At 38.9% G+C, this 19,254-nt stretch overlaps 1 protein-coding gene across 4 annotated transcripts in view; it reads right to left on the bottom strand.

The window, feature by feature from the left end:
- brip1 (BRCA1 interacting helicase 1) overlaps positions 1-19,254 on the bottom strand; it is a 65,224-nt gene that overhangs the window by 36,092 nt on the left and 9,878 nt on the right. For all 4 annotated transcript variants that reach the window (XM_017491656.3, XM_017491655.3, XM_017491658.3 and 1 more), the window contains 10 exons: positions 17,511-17,807; positions 14,351-14,572; positions 13,824-14,023; positions 13,256-13,388; positions 12,964-13,118; positions 11,874-12,042; positions 11,578-11,718; positions 10,756-10,917; positions 1,578-1,737; positions 1,336-1,457 (listed from right to left, as the gene is read on the bottom strand). In XM_017491656.3, coding sequence (XP_017347145.2) covers positions 1,336-1,457; positions 1,578-1,737; positions 10,756-10,917; positions 11,578-11,718; positions 11,874-12,042; positions 12,964-13,118; positions 13,256-13,388; positions 13,824-14,023; positions 14,351-14,572; positions 17,511-17,807 — 1,761 coding nt within the window. The remainder of the gene's footprint in view (positions 1-1,335; positions 1,458-1,577; positions 1,738-10,755; positions 10,918-11,577; positions 11,719-11,873; positions 12,043-12,963; positions 13,119-13,255; positions 13,389-13,823; positions 14,024-14,350; positions 14,573-17,510; positions 17,808-19,254) is intronic.

Below are 19,254 nucleotides of genomic sequence, written 5' to 3'. Positions count from 1 at the left end.
AGCTACATCTACAATCTGGAACTGGGTTAGTTACAGAAAATCAGTTTTATATCACTGTTTGTGTTTCTGAGACTTTCAAGATCACAGCTATCACTTGTGGCCATATTTATATCGTCACTGATATCATTATCGCAATAAACACCAGAAAATATCGTGATATCGTTTTGTCTATATCGCCCATCCCTAGCCTTAATTAGCATTAAAATGAAGGAATGTAAGTAATAGGAATTATATTTTTTTGGCTTAGAACCGAGATCACAGTTCTTTACACATGTTTCTTGACTATATTTACAATGTACTAATAAAACAAATATGATATTCACTTGACTGCTCTTTAGTAAACACAATCTAACATCCTTCTTTTCTCCACTTCTAAACCATGTGGCAGGACGTCTGTATGTCTGTAGAGAGTGACTGATTATCTCGGGGCAAGCTGACACAGTTCAAGAAGCAAACACTGTAGAGCTCTGTCAAGCACACCATGTGGCATTTGAGAAATCAAACGCCTTCTAGTGGAGAAGCTGGCATGCACCATATTCCCCTTTGGCCAATCAGCTTAATGCATTAATGCTTGACCAGGACATTTTGAAAGCATAAAATAAGGGCTGCAATTAAAACCCACCTGATATCCCCTCTACAACCTTATCCAAATGGCAAAGCAAATCAGTTTCCAAGAAGACAGAAATGAAAAAAAAATCAGAGCCTTTCCCCAGAGGTAAAGCAACCAAGGTGATGTGCTTGGAAGCATCAATCATTCACACGTGTCCCTCATGGTGACAGACACGGTAAGAAAAACTTCAATATATTCTGACAGCAAGGTAGACAAATGGGGAAGCTTAAAGGTCAAGATAATATGCTAAGAACAGAACAGAAACAGTACAATCACCATGGAATTATTTCATGGATCACAGAAATGGAAAGCTACAGCTTTGTTCTCTTTTAATATATTTCTGGAGATTTTTAAAACACCGGTGCTGTACAGGACAGTTACAGTAAGGCCATAGCCATCATCTCCAGTCCTGAAGACAGGCACATTTTTGTAACTTCCTGCTTTAACTTACTAAGCCTGGTAATTAACTGCTGAGTTAAAACAGGCCACTGATGGATTTCAACCCTGCAGAACTAGAATTAGTAGAATTCAACAGCAGAGCTAGACATTTTTTATTGAGGCCTGACTTTAAACTCTGGCAGTACTAAAATTACTATGAAGCATTTCACAGGAAATTGCTCATTATGGTCCACATTTAAATTTTTTTTAAAATTATAACATACATCCCAAATATTGCTGTAAGGAAAGGGGGAAAAATGCCAATACTCAGCAGTACAAAGTGTTACCTGCAAGTCTTTGATGTTGGGGAAGGGAATGCCAATTGTGACCACTGCTCTGGCATTGTCGTCAGTAAAATCCAGTCCCTCACTCACTTTCCCTCTGCAAACTGCAATCAGAAGTGCCCCATCTGAGTAAAACAAACAAAAAAAAATTTATATCAGTCATCAAATAAATTCCTGCACAAAAGGGATTTTTACAGAAAATCACTTTGACCCCAGAACAGCAGATGAACTGTGTTTACTCCCACCTCGGGCTCCACTTTGTCTGATGGCATTGTAGTACGTTTGTAGCAGCTCATCAAAGTCACTCTTGGCTCCTCCACGTGGCTCTGCAATCACTGCTTTCCGTTCCTCCAGCTTCTCCCACAAGCCTGTGTTCATCCAGCGATCCCTCAGCTTATCCAGCATCTATTCAGGCACACAGATTTGCCAACAGATTCCTCACTATATACAGGTTTCAGTGTATCATACAAACATACACACATGTACACATCTATGTGTGTGCGTGTGTGTGTATATATATATATATATATATATATATATATATATATATATACACATCTATGTGTGTGCGCGTGTGTGTGTGTGTATATATATATATATATATATATATATATATATATATATATATATATATATATATATATATATTGTTTATACCCTATATATATATTGTTTATACCCTGTGCACAACTGCATGATATATTTAAAAAAAAATACATTGCAAAATAATAGGGCATGCTGGATCAAGGGCTATTTTATAAGCTGCTGAATAATAATAGATTTAAGCCATATTGTTAAATTTAACCAAATTTTCAGTGATTGAGATTACAACTACAACTAATATATAAATATATTCGACGCTCGCCATATATCATATTAGCTTTTCTTTTCTTTTGTGCTTCTATATTACACAGAAAATCAACATAGGCAGCTGCATAAACCATCTCTGTATCAGCACAACTTTTGTACGTAAAAACTGATGTAACTTTTGGACTCGGATCACTGGCTTAATTTGCCTACATTGAATACTGCCCTTTTAGAATAACAGTTAATAGGTTGGATCCATGACTAAGGCTGGAGAATAAAGAGACACAATCCAAACTTCAAAGAGAACCGAATTCTTGACTACGTCTTGAGTAAAGATTAAACACATTTTTCAACCATATATATAACCTTGTAGATCTCATAAACTTGTTGTACATCTTGTAATTTCATGTATAAAAAGTGTTCAATACCTATACTAAATGCTCTCACAGAAAAACATCACATCTACCTCTCATACACCTCAGAGCATAAACTTTTTACCCTTCCCATAAAAAAAATAAAATAAAATAAAAATCACCGCTAGACCCCTATGTGGTAGTACAAAAAAGTCAGCGACTCTCTAGGGAGGAACATTGATCTAAAAGCTCTTTTCTTCACCAAGCATGCCATGTGTCTACACCATCCACAGTTTCCTTTTGGCTAAGCATGCATTTCCAATCAAAGAGAATCTTCACTGGCTTGGAAATGTGTTAGTAGGGTCAAGTAGAAGTTCTTTTGTAGTCAGTAGAAAACTTAACAAAACACAACCGAAATGTGCGAACACCTACTGTTATCACCCATGCTTTGCACAATGTACTATGTTCTATATGTACGAGAAACAGAGTAAAAGAAGATGTAAGCAACTCTGATATAATTAAAAGAAATTAAACAAAACAAAAAAAAAACATACCCAACAGTGCCACAATCGCAAAAGCTAGGACGGTTGGTTGCTTGTGCTCTGTTATTTTGTGTCAATATATAAAAGAAACATATTACATATGACTCATTCTTCTGATGGATCAGGTCACTGTACTAAGCACCATGAATTTACTTTGAGGGACAATGTTATTAATTTCTTACCAGGCCAAAGTGTAAACTGATAACCCTAGTGAAACCTGAAATGAAAATCCTGGACCTTAAAAGACAGGGACATGTGCAAGCACAAAGACTCTCATGTAACCTCATTGTTTATATTCCCAGAGCTGTAATTTGTTAGGCCTTATAAAAACGGGTGAAATACAATACAGTGCCAGTCCAGGAGCCTTTTGGCTTGCACAGTAATGGTCCTAATGCTTTTATCTCTCAGACACTGCAAGTAAACATCGCCCTGTGTCTGCCTCCATGCTGCCATTTAATTACGTACACATTTTTCCATAGCCCTCATCTTCATACAGTGGAGGCCAGTTCAAAAGCAGCCCTTGAAAGTGGAATTAATGCATGCTATAGGACTGAATATCAAGTCTACAACAGGGATCCATGTGTGCTTCATTAGTAAAGCTAAAAAGCTAGACATTCTTCTTCCAGCTCTAGATCTATGGTTTATGCTTGTATTCTTGTAATTTGTGTTAAAAACAATATGAACAGTACAATACTCGAAAAACTGAATTGCAGGAAATAAGAAAATGGACAAACATGAAAAGCCAATTTTCCCAAACAAAGTTCTACTACTACAGATGAGAAGACGAGAACACAGAGCTAAGGGTATTGTGGAGATAGCAGTGGTTGTAGTGAGATATGCGCATGGCCTTCATGACTAATTCAGGAGCATTATCTGACAAGAGCAGTGTCCCCCCCCAAGGCCCAGAGCACAAAACAACAGAATAAAAATGTCAAACCACACACTTGGCTTATGGTCAGGTACTCAAACATGGCAGGAGTGACACAGTGCCAGCTCTAAGTAAAAATCAGCAAAGATCCATTGAATAGACAGACAATAACAACAGCACAAAACAGGACCTAACCATGGTAAAAGTTATACAGATTTGGACCTACTCATGTGTATGGATCTGTCAAATACAAAAGTATTCGCCCTCTCTTGACCTTTTCCATATTGTGGAAGAGTTATAACCTGAAACTGAAATCAACTTAATGGGGATTATATATCAAACTTATTTACAAATAAATATGTGTTTACCCCCATTGCTGTCACAGGTTGTAACACTGCAAACATGTACTATAGGAACGTAAACAGATGGCATGGCCAAATATAAAGCTTTTAATCTTCAGTAATGTGGGTCAAATGTGCACAGCTGAGAAGGCGTGAAGAGCAAAACTGGATGTAAAATATGCGCTTACAATGCATCCAACAGCAACATTCAATTTACTAAGGCTGTAGCACATTACAAAGTGCTCCTGGGATTGCCCACCAAACACACTTTGCTTGAGGTTCAGGATATAACAGTAGTTGTGAAATGGGGCAAATGCTAGAACAGGGTCAAAAAGATATATACAAAGTACATCATTAAATTGTGTTCCACTTCTCTAACTATTTCAGTAGCCGGATCATGTTGTTTGCTCACGTTTGTGTCCGACTACGGCTAACACTTGGAATATCAGCAACATCAAAATGTATTTAGTGTATTGAAGTGCTTTGTTCAGACTGGAAAAATGCTGTACATATTTGTTCACTGTATCAAAGCATCAAAAACCAGGCAACACAGAACAATATAAGGACTGAGGTATTCATACAGCAGTGGCTATTATTGATTTAAATAATCCAGGCACCAGATATTACAACACAAGTCTCATTCATTTCTTGCTTAAAAATAATTGCTTTTGATGTTTTTGTTCTGAAAGTTGAAATAGACTGTGAGACGTTAAATTGTTAGCAAACATTCTTTGTATAGGTCTTCAAAGGCCGTTAATCAGTCTAGGCACTATATCTCCTAGCAACATATTTGGTGGTAATTTATACCTGGTTTTTAGAGGTGAAGAAAATTACATGCAAAACTGGTTGCTGTTAGTCATCTAAACTTTAGTAAATATATAACCTTCCAATATATTGATCTTTTTTGTGCTGACTTCACAACTTTTTTTCCCAAATGCATATGTATGAAGGAGATACATGTACTGTACTTGCTGTGGTTTCAACTTTGACACATAAATTGCACATTTTGGCTTGTACACCAGCTTTATACAAACTAGACTTCTGGCTCAAAAGGTTGAGTCTTGTTTGTTCTTGGGCCAGTCTGTGCCCCAAAACAAAAATCTCATGGATTCTGGAGCAAACTAACATCAAACCTGCTATGACCGAGACAAAATAAAAGATATTTTACAAAAGAGTCATTGCATACACTGGCAAAGCAATTACTTTATTTTGACAAAAATGTGAAATTTCACAAATCATGCAATTTTCTCAACGATGATAAACTGCCATTGGGTGAATATTCACTGTGTGAAATTATCAAGTAAGTAAATAAGTTTGATTTATAAAGCACATTTAACACAGCAAAGCTGACCAAAGTGTTGAACAGAGTAAGGAAAAGTAAAATAGAAACCAAATAAAAATTTATTACCAAATAAAAACGGACAAAAGACAATAGTAAAAATGAGATTAAAACACCTGGGAGAAAAAGTATGCTTTTAGCCTCTTTTTAAAAATGATATTTGAAGGGGCAAGGCAGATGTCCAGTGGCAATTGATTCCATAAACGAGGGGCAGCGGCTGAAAAAGCTCTATCCCACTTAGTTTTTAAACGGGCTCGAGGGACACACAGAAGAAACCTATCAGAAGATCGTAAAAATTGGCTAGATGAATGTGGTGTAAGCTTCAGTAAAATAAATAAATAAAATCACAAATGGGCAAATAATTTTTTTTTATTTTTATAAAATGACACATTTAAAGAAAAACTGGTTGCTCAGTTATACCATGGGACAATGTGCAGTCAACAAAGGTATTCTGACTGATCACATTTCTATCCTGATGGGAATGACATTTTGCAGGATGACACTATGCCCAGCCACAGAAAACAAGGGCTCACTGAATAGTTTGATGAGTATGAAAAAGATGTAAACCGCATGCAATGGTCTTCGCAGTCACCAGATCTCAACTCAACTGACAATCTATGGGAGAATTTGGAGCTATTTGTTAGACTGCGCTATGCCAAGGCACAATGAAAAAAGTTGTTCTATACAGCCTTTGTTTGAGCCCATCCTTAAAAGAGCAGGACCATGGCTTTCATTGCATGTAGATGATATTAGGACGTGTTAGAGGTCAGCATCATTGAAGCCTTTGAAAACAAAGTGAAAACAAAAGTGGGGTGATGACTGTTTTGAAATGCACAACAATGAATAAATAATTCATGGGTGTTTTTTTGGGGAAAAAAAAAAAAAATGCATCACTCAGCTTCCACAATACGGTACACTGGACAGAGTGACCCTGCTCTCCAAGGGCATGTGATAATGTAGCGGCACTTGTAGGTACTGAATTGTGGTGTACTGACTCCCCCACTAACACTGTTAGCACATCTCTTTATCTATTTCCCTTCATCACCACCACCACTCTGATGTTTGGAAGCAGGCTGCCCTTTTTTGCCAACACCCATTAAATAATGGAAACTGCTTGGTCGTTGAGCATCATTAATGAAACATGCAGACCCTGGTGGTAGTAGGCATAGACATGTAACAGATGTGAATAATTCAGTCGTCAAATATGACAGTGACAATTACGCCATGGCTGGAGACGAGTGGCGCCTGTGCCACCTGCTGGCGAACAGCTCTGCTCCTCTGAGCTGACGCAGAGCAGGCCATTAGCACAACGCCAACAGTCCCAGAGCTAAGAGCAGCAGATAAAGTGCAAGATCGGCTGGAGGATGGATCCGGTTTTATCTAGTCGAGCGCATGCCTCCCTAATGCAAAGCTTTGAGAAAGGAAGTTATACACTTCAATTGGCATGACGGCTGCAGGCAAAATATTTACTCTAAAATACATGTGAAACCGAGTGACTCACGATGGGTTCGGAAGTGGACCACGTCGCTCAAACCTTCTTCCTCTTGATGCCGAGAAAGCATTAGGAGATTCTTGTGGACCTGATGTGGTAAACAGTCGTGAGTGGAAAGATTCAGCACTGTTAGCTGCTAATGGAGCTCAGTGTCAGAGTTTACAGCTCATTTACAGCTCAAGTGGGCAGCAGCTACAGAAGCAAAGTCTGGCTTATTTCACCATGATGAGGCCAATTGTCTTGTCAGTCTTTCAGTTAAATACACATTAGAAATGGAGACAGAAATAATCCCCAAGTCTGTATATTTAAAGTAAAAGTTTTGATGACCTGCAATAACATATGTTTGAGTCCTAATTAAAATTTCATAATATTTATGGATTCAAGAGCATAAGAAGTTCACATCTGAATGTTTGAGGTCCCAGGATCTGCTTTTGAAAGCTTAATGATAACCAAATTAAACATTAAACAAATTTCCTAAAACATTTTTTTTGCTAAATAACTTGTTGCTTTATGTAGAAAAATTATGAGAATAAATGTATATTATTTGGCATACGTCAATGATCATGCCCTAAAAACGTAAGAATGTGCCGAAATTTCGGCCGAAAATGGCATTTTCGGTTTTTGGCCGGAAGAGAAAAAATACTGAAAATATGAGCCAAAAATATATTCCACCAGACTCCTCAGTGCTCGGTGCTCAGATTTCACCTCGATCTAGCAAATGGTTATCGTTGCATTGCAACATTACTAGATCCACGGTTTAAAGGACATTACTTTGAGTCGGAGAAAAAGCAGCGTGCATGGGAAATGATACAGGCAGAGCTGCAGGTGATGAATGTATATGCTGAAGGATCGACACGCAGCACAGAGCAAAGTGTGTCAGAGAAACGGGTGCGTACAAGTGATGAGGTGCGAACTCCCTCACTATCTGACGTTTGACGAGATTCTACAAGAAAGCGCCCCGACCCACAGCAGTGCCACAACAAGTGCAGCTACTCTTTCCATTGCTTGCGTGGATTGCATGCAGGTATTCATCTGCCCCAAGCACCAGGACAGAGAGTGCAAGACTATTCAGTGCAGCATCTCGTGTTCTTGACGAGAAGAGGAACCGTCTCTCCTGCCAGAAAATTGAGTAGCTTCTGTTCTTGAAGTGAAACTTGCCACTTTTGCTGTCCAATTTGCTATGTGTATAGCAATTACATTAAAATTCATGTAGCACTGCAAAACTTTGCTCTTGACTTGAAGCTGCATCTGTTGTTTATGGTATGAGGTTGGTTTTAGTTCTATTGCTGCTCTTTTGCACAATAATCTTAATTCAATGTGGAAATACGTTTACATAAACAGAAATGAGGCCTAGTTCATTACTTGACTGCTGTTTTGCATATCATAATGGTTTTCTAAAACTTTACATTATTTGGATAATTAGGTTGAAAAAAACCTGTTACATTTAATTGTTACAGAACTGAATGAAGAATAATATATTTTGTATGTTAATTTCAATAAAAGTGTGAACATTTTATTGGTTTGTAGTTTTTCCAATTCAGATGAATTAAATTCATGAAATGAATTAAAAAGTCTAATATTAATACAACAAAACAACAAAAAAAACTATTTTAAAATGGGTTTTTAAAAAATTAATTTTCCGCCAAGTGCGTCCTGAATTTTTGGTTTCGGCCCAGAATTTTCCTTTCAGTGCATCAATAATGTTAACTATTTAAATGTAATATATTTCAAAAGAAACAACAATCACAAACCACATTGTGTGTTCTATGAAATGAATAGAAGGCCATACCGGCTTTAGCTTGACAATTTGTTAGAGGGGCGTAAATAAAACATTTATTTAAATTAGAATAAAAAAATATCAGGAACAAGAAAACTTTCATACAAATGAAGAAAAATGGATACACGTGTAAAATATTAAAGTTATAAAATTACAATATTGTCTTCTGATAATTTTTTTTGTTTAATAAAATTTCTGTGGTTTACTGCTCTTGGCTGTGGCCATCTAAAATGATTAGAGATGTACTGATCTAATACTGAGCATCACTATCAGTGCTGACCAGTACACATTTTCCAATCCAGTCCACTGATGCATTCTTCCATAACGTATAAACTGCCAATAAAAGCTCAGTTACTAAGAGGATGTCACTGTTAGATCAGCATTAGCTAACACTCAGAGCTCTAATGTAGGTATTGTACTAACAATGGAAAAACTTTGATTGGTACATCCCTAAAAACTGTTGCCTAATTAACAGTTAAATCAACTCAAGCAGTAAATGTCCTTAACATTTTGTGATATTTTCTACTTCAGAAAAGGTAACCGATGTACAAAAAAACATTGAACCTTGTTTGGATGTGCATGATCCAACAGTCTAAGAGTCCTAGATGCTATGCAAGTATGTACTTATACCTAAATTTGCCCGAGAGACACTGGGCAGCATGTGAAGGGACCCGAAGGTCTCACAGGCTCTTACCTCATTCACCCTGCAGTGCACTTTGACTTTGATAGGACAAAAGCTAAACGGATACGGCCTCCCGACACTCACTCCCCACCGGCACCAGGCGCCAGTACAGACGCATCTTCACACAGACAGCATGGCGACATCACCCCTAATGGCCCTTATCTTAATCTGCTTTAAAAGCATCTTGCGTTTCTCCGAGATCTTTTCACCTCTGCAAACCAACATTTAATAAGTGCCCCCCCCCCAGTTGTTTCCAGTTTATTTCTCCTATGCTCGAGCCAGACGATGAGGTGCACTGTGGTTTAATGGGGTCAAAACTACTACAAACCCCAGCTCAAAGAGCAAGGTGAAGGGTACGTGTGTGTGTATCCAAATTGGTGAACCAGTACACGATCTTACACATGCACGCATAACAACAACAAAAAAAAACACGCACACATACACACAGGCTGTTGTAGAAAGGTGTCTGGAAACAGACAGTAGTCTAGGCTGTTTCTCAGATGGGACTTTGAGGCTCCAGAACATCCAAAGACTCAAAGGCTCAAAAGAATCCCCATACTGCTCAGTTTTCTGATTAAATATTAATCCACACGGAGAAGTCATGTATAATCATTGAAAACCATAATATGCTAATAAACTATATCCAAACTTAAAATACAAAAACATGCACTTTAACTATAACAAATAATGAATATCTGGACATGGATGCATTTCAGAAAGTCACCCATTCATTTAGAGGAGACATTGTGACCAGCAGTTTGAATGAAAATCAATTATTCATGGTAAAGGCATAACAAACAAAAGAGAACAAAGTATTTATCAATGGAAGCCTATAAGTGAGGTCGTTAGTTGAAAGTTGATACAGGCAGGTCTGTGCACTGTGGTTTGTGTAGTATCCATTATACACTAGAATTGCCTATTAGTGCCTAAGTGGCAAACAAAGCCTCCCTGACATCTACTACTGAATTTTAAAATGAGTGCCTCAGGTGTCACTTCATGGCTGTTCAAGGGACAGGTCAAGCAGCAAGTGAAGCTAGTACGTGAAGGGAAAAAGAAAAAAAACAAAAAACAACAACAAATAAAAAGTCAGGGCTTAAACTGTGGTCTCTAACACCTCCCAGTGGTGAGAGCGCACAACTACAGATAAAACACTCATCAGTTAATCTAAGTAAACTGTTTCAAGATCTAATTTGCAAGAAACCCATAGAGTCTCTAACTTTACCTTGTAGGATGGCAGGAAGCAGAGAACGCCTCGGCTCACCGTCTGGCACACTTTCAGAAGCAGTGCACCCACCTCATCCTGGAAGGTGAAGGTCTCGGCATGCTGGAATGTGGCGCATAGCCTTCGACCCTGAGGACCGGCTCCAATAGTGCCAACCCATACCTGAAAATTTTATGCCATAGTTCAAAAACTCACAACCATTTATATTGGACATTTTCTGTTTTAATGCAAACACACAGCTAATCTAGTTTGTTACTGAGCAGATGAAACAAAGCCAAAGGTGTCTGAATAGTAAACGAACCCAATCAACAGCCCTTCTCATACAGCCATGAGATTTACAGTATATATATATAGTGTCTTTTTTCATTTTTATGATTTCATTGTAATTTGTTCTAGATGGTATTTGTCAATCATCCTTAATGTAAAAAACTGATATTTCCTATTATATTTCCTATTTTTTTCCCTGAACCTTACACTCATGCAATTATTGGAATCATGCTGTATTATGAAGTATATTAAGAGTTAAATAAAATGTTCACTTACTTATTATAAATGATTTTATTACAACAGAATTATCACAGACGTTTTCAGTGAATGTACCATTATGCTCTGTCCTGCTCAATAGCAATTTTATAAAAAATTAGGGGAAAAAAACAGGCTTGTTGTGAAATGCAAATCTGACATTGTGTAGCAAGTAATGTACTGTACTTCCCTCATCTTACTAAAGTACTTATGTGAATGGCCACTTTCACCCCTACTTCACTCATTTTTAAGTAACTGCATTTTCACTTTGGGCTACATTACTCACCAGGGTGTACTAACCTGAGATTTGCTGATGACATGGCTGGCCTCCAGCTGGATAGAGAATTTGAGGCCCAGCTCAGAAGAGAAGGACGTCATGGGTGAGAGGGTACCAGAAGTGAGCACTATACTGTGTACTACTGTGCTCAGATCAGAGAATGCCTGCCAGCACACACATACGCTGTTATCATGAGCTGCATATACACAGGCCACTAATGATATAGACACTGATTATTGTTCCTGCAATGATAAGTGGATGAAAATAAAAACAAAACAAAAAATTTCAGTTATGTTGCTGCTCAGGGTCAGGCACTTACCACAGCAGGATTAAGACACCAGAAGCTGAGGGTATGCACAAGGGTTTTAGTGCGCACAGCCTGGCGGCGACGGCGTGGCCGGGCAAAAAAGCCCTGGGCATCAGGCACATCCTCCTGGGTAGTCCAAACATAACTCTGCTGCAGAGCCACACGGTAATCATCTGCAAACCTACACACGTGCACACACAAGTTTCAACCATATACAATTATCTGCCTTGGTTGTAATAAAACTGAAAAAAGACAAGGCAGGATTATATAAGTTATGCTATGAAAGTTTTTACAATTGTCTTCCTAAAACAGAATTTGGCACAAACAGCTGCCATTGGCTATTAGGATTCTGGTTCTAGCTCATGTTCCCCAAACTTGAGGGACAGCTGGAACGATCACAGTGATAACCCTAAAAGCACATTAAAAGGTCACAGTAAAAGTAATCTCATCATCATTACAGTTAAACATGGAACAAGTGCTAGGATTAACACTGTTCCTTTATCTGATCAGTTGTTTAGTCAACTAAAAGTAAAAAAATTATAAATCATGATAACATATTTTTAAATTTCATCAGTGATAATGAAAAATAAAAATGAAATGATCTGAAATGAACATGGTCTCAAAATTTCTAAAATAGAGTTTCAAAATTAAAATGACTGTAAATAAACAAACTCTTGACAATAAGACAAATGAAATGAATCATTATAAGGATGTTACCAATAAACTTGTTACCAAAAATTGTGATGTCAGCATACTGTAATGACAGAATTATAAAATATGGCTGTTCATTTTTCATGCTGAAAAAATGTTTGTACTGGTTAATACCTGAAAATCTGAACTTAAACAATGCACAGGTTGATATAGAGAAGTGGTCTTCAGTAAAGAGAACCTTAAAGGAAGTTTTCATCATTTGCTTGTGTATACTGTGTCACGTGTTCATATTCAAAACCAAAATGTTTAGAGTAAATAAAATGTGAGCCATAAATATTATTTCAGGACACAAAAACAAACAAAACAAAACAAAACAAAACAAAAAACGGCATCCACTATGATTTGGAGGCAAAGCTTATCCATATGCTCAGTTTTTGTAAGGGATAATGACCTGCAGTTTTGTCTAAACAGAAATCCCAACACCATAAAAAGGCTCTTGAGCACAGTCTGAGTGTTGGAGCTGATGGTGGGAACCTCTACCGTGTCCTCTCTCCCATTCACCAGCCCGACCCGTTCTTCCTTCTCCAGCACTGCCTCAAAATGCTTCTGCTCAGCAAGCAAACACAAACATACACGAATATAAATATTATTTTCTGCATGGGGGGAAATGTAAGAAAACAATGAATATTAGAATGGAGCACGTTGAAGGTGGACTATAGGCAACACTCTGTGGAATGGGATACCTGAAGCACAGGAAATGTGTCAGCTGTTATGCCAAGACCATGGAAGATGTCCAGAACTTCCTTCCCAGTCCACACCTTATAGGCAGACTCATAGTCCCTGTCTTGCAAAATACTGGAGCTTTCTTGTATCCAGCTGCACACACAAATCCACAGACCATTTGTCAGACGAATTTGACACCATTTGAGGTTTCACAGCCTTGTCAAATCAAATGCCTAATGCTTAATCAAAGACATAATGGATATTAAGCACTATATGGAGATCTTAAGTGATTGAAGAATGATGTCGTAATTTGTCCTGCAATTAACACCAAGTCTCATGAGATGATACACAAGAATTTGTCAATAGAAAACAAGTTATCTCTGCTCACTAATCGATAAAAGAATGATAAATGAACTTCTACATGATGCAATCTGCCCCACGCACATTTTTTCTGTCCACCATCATAGGCTCTATTTACCCCTTTTTATCAAGTTACATACTGTACAAACCATTAGCCACAAGGGAGTTAGCAAAAAGATCATATTTAGATTGTTCTATAGCCTCTGAGAGGAAACAAAGACAGTGTACTTGAGCAGGCTGCAGCAAAAGGCCAGAAGAGGCTCATGGTGATTCCGGCGGATGTTATATGTCACCATGGCCTCAAGATCCTCACGGGCCTCCCGCAGCTGAGCCTGGTTTATGGTGTAGCTGGCAGACTCGCGGGCGCAATCCTCAATGTTATGAGCCTCATCCAGCACCACAATCTGCCCCTTTAGATTGATGTCCATCTATGGAAAAGACGGGAGCAATCATCTTCAGTAAAGATTAGAAAAGGCTCAGAATAAACAGGATTTATGCATGCAAAATGGTATCTGATTGATCACCTTTGCAATAAAAATTGTATTGCCTTATTCATCAATAAGAACTACGTGTTGTACTCTCCAAAACATATTTATGATTTCTCAAAAACTATTATATATTAATAATAAAACACATTTTATAGCACAGGTGGCCTAGTTATAGTAGGACATACATACATTAATACCATACTGCGTATTATGGTTATTTGATATAGATTCCTACAGGCTCCTGGTCTGACTGGGAAAGAAACTCACACTCTCCCGGATAAGGGGGTCCAGCAAGTAGTTGTACGGGCAAAAAACAATGCAAGCATCCTGCATGAGTTCCCGGGCTGCATAGTAGGCACAGGAGCGTAGCTTATTGCCCAGACTGACAAGCTCTTCTATGTCCCAGGCTTGGTGCAGCCCATGCACCCACTGCAAAGACCTCTGCTCCCGCATCTTATGCACATTGTGGTAGAATCGGCATGACTGGCCCTATAAAAGAGACACAAAATAAAAAAAATTCAATGGATATTCATTGGGAACCCATATTCCCTGCTAAACTGTAATATAGGCCTCGGTCAAATAAAATGGCAGGTCACTATTCATCCCTAACATTAGACAGTGTATCCTCATTATGCAGTTAACAATTTTTGACTTATAACAGTGAGAGCATTGTCACTGCTAAAAGACACGTATCTGTTTCATAATTAGAGCAGGTGTCTTTCTGCTGGACCATTAAAAGGGGCATCTGTTCATTGTGCTGGGATTTACTGGAGCCTGCAGTGGCCTGATGAGAGGCTGACAGCAATTTCATCTGTATTATAGGCAGGGAGATTATCCCACAGAGGGAGCATGGGATTAACACTGCCTGGCCAGGGCCATTTCACTGCAACGGTCATATGATGGTGGTGATAACGGAGATGTGTGACCTCATGGCAAATGCTTCAGAGGAGAATAAAAGGAGTGGGGTTGCAGGCCTGACTGGAAATGACACAGGAGACAGTGCTAGTGACTTATACACTCCAAAGCAGAGTCATCTCCTGTGCCATGGCCATTAACATGCACGGACGGAACAAGTTCGGCAGCTGAGCAATAGGTGCTTATAATTCAAGCTGCCTAGCGGCGAGGAGGAGGATAAAAGGTTTTTCGTTAAAACTGACCACACCTGAAGCATTTGACAAGTGTGCATTATGAAAAAGCTCTGAATGAGTGATTAGGGGCATTATCACCCACAACTGGTCCCCACAGCTCCAGTGACAAGGATTTCACTTACAGATCCTTAAAGAGTAGGTTTATGTTACAGTGGATATATTCTGAAGGCTACTAATCATCTTCCCATTACAACAATGTCAAAGTGTAAAGACGGCTCACCAAACTAGTGAACACCGACTATCTAGCCTGAAGGCCATGACAAGAAGCAGGGAACAAGTGCTTCCTTTGCCAATAGAAATGAGGTCAAATTGAGTTCAGCAGATTCAATTTGGGGGTCCTATTGTAGAAGCCCAATTCCGAAAGAGTTGGGACAGTATGAAAAAATGCAAAAAACAAACAAACAAAAAGAGTCATTTGAAAATTCAATTCAGCCTCTATTATATTGAGAACACATTATTAATATTAACACATTATTTGAGGTTTTACTTAGTGAATTTAAGTTATTTTTGAAAATACACACTCATTTAAAATCTGATGACTGCAACACTCCAAAAAAGTAAGGAAAGTCAATTGATTACTACTGTGTAACATCACCTTTTCTTTTAATAACATTTATTAAGAGTTTAGGCACTGAAGACACCAGTTGGTTAAGTTTAGGAAGCAGAATTTTCCCCATTCATTCATTATGTATTTCTTCAGCTACACAACTGTACAGGGCCGTCGTTGCCTTATTTTGCACTTCATAATGCGCCACACATTTTCCATTGGAGACAGGTCAGGACTGCAGGCAGGCCCTGTTAGCACCCGCACTTTCTGCTTACACAACCATGCGCTTGTAATCCGGGCGGAATGTGGTTTGGTGTTGTCCTGCACTGGATGGCAGCATATGTTGCTCCAAAATTTGTACTTTCTGCATTAATGATGCCCTCACAGATGTGCAAGTTACCCATGCCACGGGCACTGGCACAGCCCCGTACCATGACAGACGCTGGCCTTTGGACCTGACACTGATAACAGCTTGGATGGTCCTTTTCCTCTTTGGCCCGAAGAACTCGATGGCGGTTTTGTCCAAAAACTATTTGAAATGTTGACTCGTCGGACCACAAAACACGATTCCACTGCGCTACTGTCCAACTCAGATGACAGTGAGCCCAGAGAAGTCAGCTGTGCTTCTGGACAGTGTTGCCCAGTAAAGCCTTAACTTGCATCTGTGGATGCAGCGGCGAATGGTGTTGACTATCAAAAGGTTTACCAAAGTATTCCCGGACCCATATCAGGATATCCATTACAGACTCGAAGCATTTTTAAGACAATGACGTCTGAGGGATCCGAGATCACACACATTCAGAAGTGGTTTTCGGCCTTGCCCTTTACGCTTAAACCTTTCCTTAAATCTTTTTATTATATTGTGCTCTGTAGAATGTGAACTTTTTCGGAATTTGGGTTGTATAATAATTCATTATATGGTGACCACTGTTCGAATCTAACCTCGGATGCTGAGCAAATCAGTGGTCCTAATCTGTCCTTAAGAGATGTATCAGAATTGTATTGAAACTGTGTCTCAGTAAGGTGTTGGGCCACCGCAAGCATCCAGAACAGCTTCAGTGAGCCTTGGCAAGGATTTTACAAGTCTCTGTTACTATAATGACATTATGAACACCAATTTCCCCAAAATATATTCCCTCAGTAGATTTTTTTTATTATGTTGGAGGAGAACACTTTCTAACACATAGATTCAAAATCCCCCACAGGTGTTAAACTGGGATGAGATCAAGTGACTGAAGGCCATAGCATATGATTTACATTATTTTTATACGCATCAAACTAATCAGTGAGCCCTCATGCCCTGTGAATGGGGACAGTGTTATCCTTGAAGTGACCACTTCCATCAGCATAATAATGTTTCAACGCCAGCAACAAGTAACCTACAGCATGACATAGCCATCAGGTTTTCTTTGCCACCTGTCTTTATTAAAAATTTATAATAAATTAATGCACATGCATATCAACACATCTAGAAAGATGAACTACTCACTGGCTGCTGAATCTATTTTTGCTATTACTTTCATGCTAACTTTCAGCCTAGCATACCTACTTTATAATAACAGAATTCATAGTTCAGAATTAACAAGAGCATGTGAACCTAATGAGCTGAACAAACTTTGTCAATGAAGCCTTTCATCTCTTTGAGGGCTCACGTGGTGACACATGAATAAAGACCCTGTGTTGAAAGCTGTAGTGATGTCAGATGCTATGAGCTGGGCATTGGGTGACTCACATTCTTGGCCTTGAGTAGCTCCTTGCAGCGTTCATTGCGGTTGGCGTGGGGTACCACTTCAGGGTGGACACACGTATGGTCTCGGCTGGACAGGATGGTCATGGGCACAGTGGAGTACAGCGTCCGCTTCAGCTCTCGTGCAATTTGGGTGATCTGTTTATGCGTACGTGTGCCAAAGAAAATTTTGGGGACAGCTTTCTTCCCATTATTTTCCTTGTCTTTGTCCTTGACTTTTTCACCTGTCCTCTGCCCTTCTGCGAGGCTTGCACAAGCACACAGGGAACAAGGTACTGGAGACTATGGATGAAGAAAGGAAAACAAATCAACCTCAAGTACTGTAATGACTAAGACTACAGGAGCAATGCTAGACATCATGTCAGTCAATTAGATGAATAGGTTTTTTACGTATGTGGACATATAGATAAACAACGTAGACATGAAAGGGAAACAATATAAGTCAGGATCAGATGACTGCAGCTGAGATGGAAAGTTTAGACCCCAGTATTGTTCATGACGCTGCTCCCTGACTGGATATTTCTAATTATAGCTTTCGCACACAAGAACCTGCCAGCTAGTGAAACTGATCCTAAGCAGATCTGTATGAACACATTTGTATATGAACACATTTAGTAATGCAACACATCTCTCATGCAGTCATGTGCTATACAACTCCATATATACGGTGTATGTATGTATGTATGTATGTATAACATATGTACAACAGTGCATTGCATAAAATCATTCAGTCACAGATCAAAAGATTCAGTTAATATTCACATTATGTTCAAATTGGGGGAAAAATGTGCTCTCAGTGACTGTGCATGGCATGGTTGTTGGTACCAGATGGGCTGCTTTGAGTATTTCAGAAACTGCTGATCTCCTCTGATTTTCACTCACAACAGAATGAAAAAAAAAACAGCCAGTCAGCAGCAGTTATGAGAGTGGAAATGCCTTGCTGATAAGAAAGTTCAAGGACCTAGACTTCGTTGAGCTGACAGTATGTCTATGGTAACTCAAATAAAACCTCTTTACAAACATGGTGAGCAGAAAAGCATCTCAGAATGCGCAACATGCCAAACTTTGAGGCAGTTGGACAAGAACAAGTATTTGAGGCTACATTGGGCACAGGCTCACCAAAACTGATCAGTTTTAGATTGGATAAACATCACCTGTTATTATTCCAATCGCCTAATATCCAGTTTCAGAGAGCACACCTGCTGTCAAATCCATGGATTCACCCTGCTTCTGTCAACAGTTCAGGCTGCTGAATTGTGGTGATGTAATGGGGTGGAGAAGGTTTTCTTGGCACACATTGGCTCCATAATACCAAATGTGCATCATTTGAATGCCACAGCCTATCTGAGTACTGTTGCTGACCACATGCATGGTCACAATTTACCAATTTTATAACGGCTACTTCCAGCATAATAATGTGCCATGTCAAAAAGCACAAGTTGTCTCAAACTGGTTTCATGAACATTACACTGAGCTCAGTTACCTCCCCAGTCATGTGATCTGAATCCAATCGAACATCTTTAGGTTGTGGTAGAACGGGAAATTTGCAGCATAAATGTGTAGCTGAAAAACCTGACAATCAGAATCTCAAATTTTCTCAAATATATCCAAAATCCTGTGGAATCCATAGCACTAAGAATTGAAGCTGTTCTGGGAGCAGGGGTAGGGGGGTGGTAGGATAGGTCCCACTCAGTATTAGTATGGTACTACTAATTTGTAAGGAAATTGG

Source organism: Ictalurus punctatus, chromosome 17 (assembly GCF_001660625.3).
Source record: "Ictalurus punctatus breed USDA103 chromosome 17, Coco_2.0, whole genome shotgun sequence".
In the NCBI taxonomy this organism is placed as follows: domain Eukaryota; kingdom Metazoa; phylum Chordata; class Actinopteri; order Siluriformes; family Ictaluridae; genus Ictalurus; species Ictalurus punctatus.
This window is presented reverse-complemented; position numbering and strand designations above follow the sequence as displayed.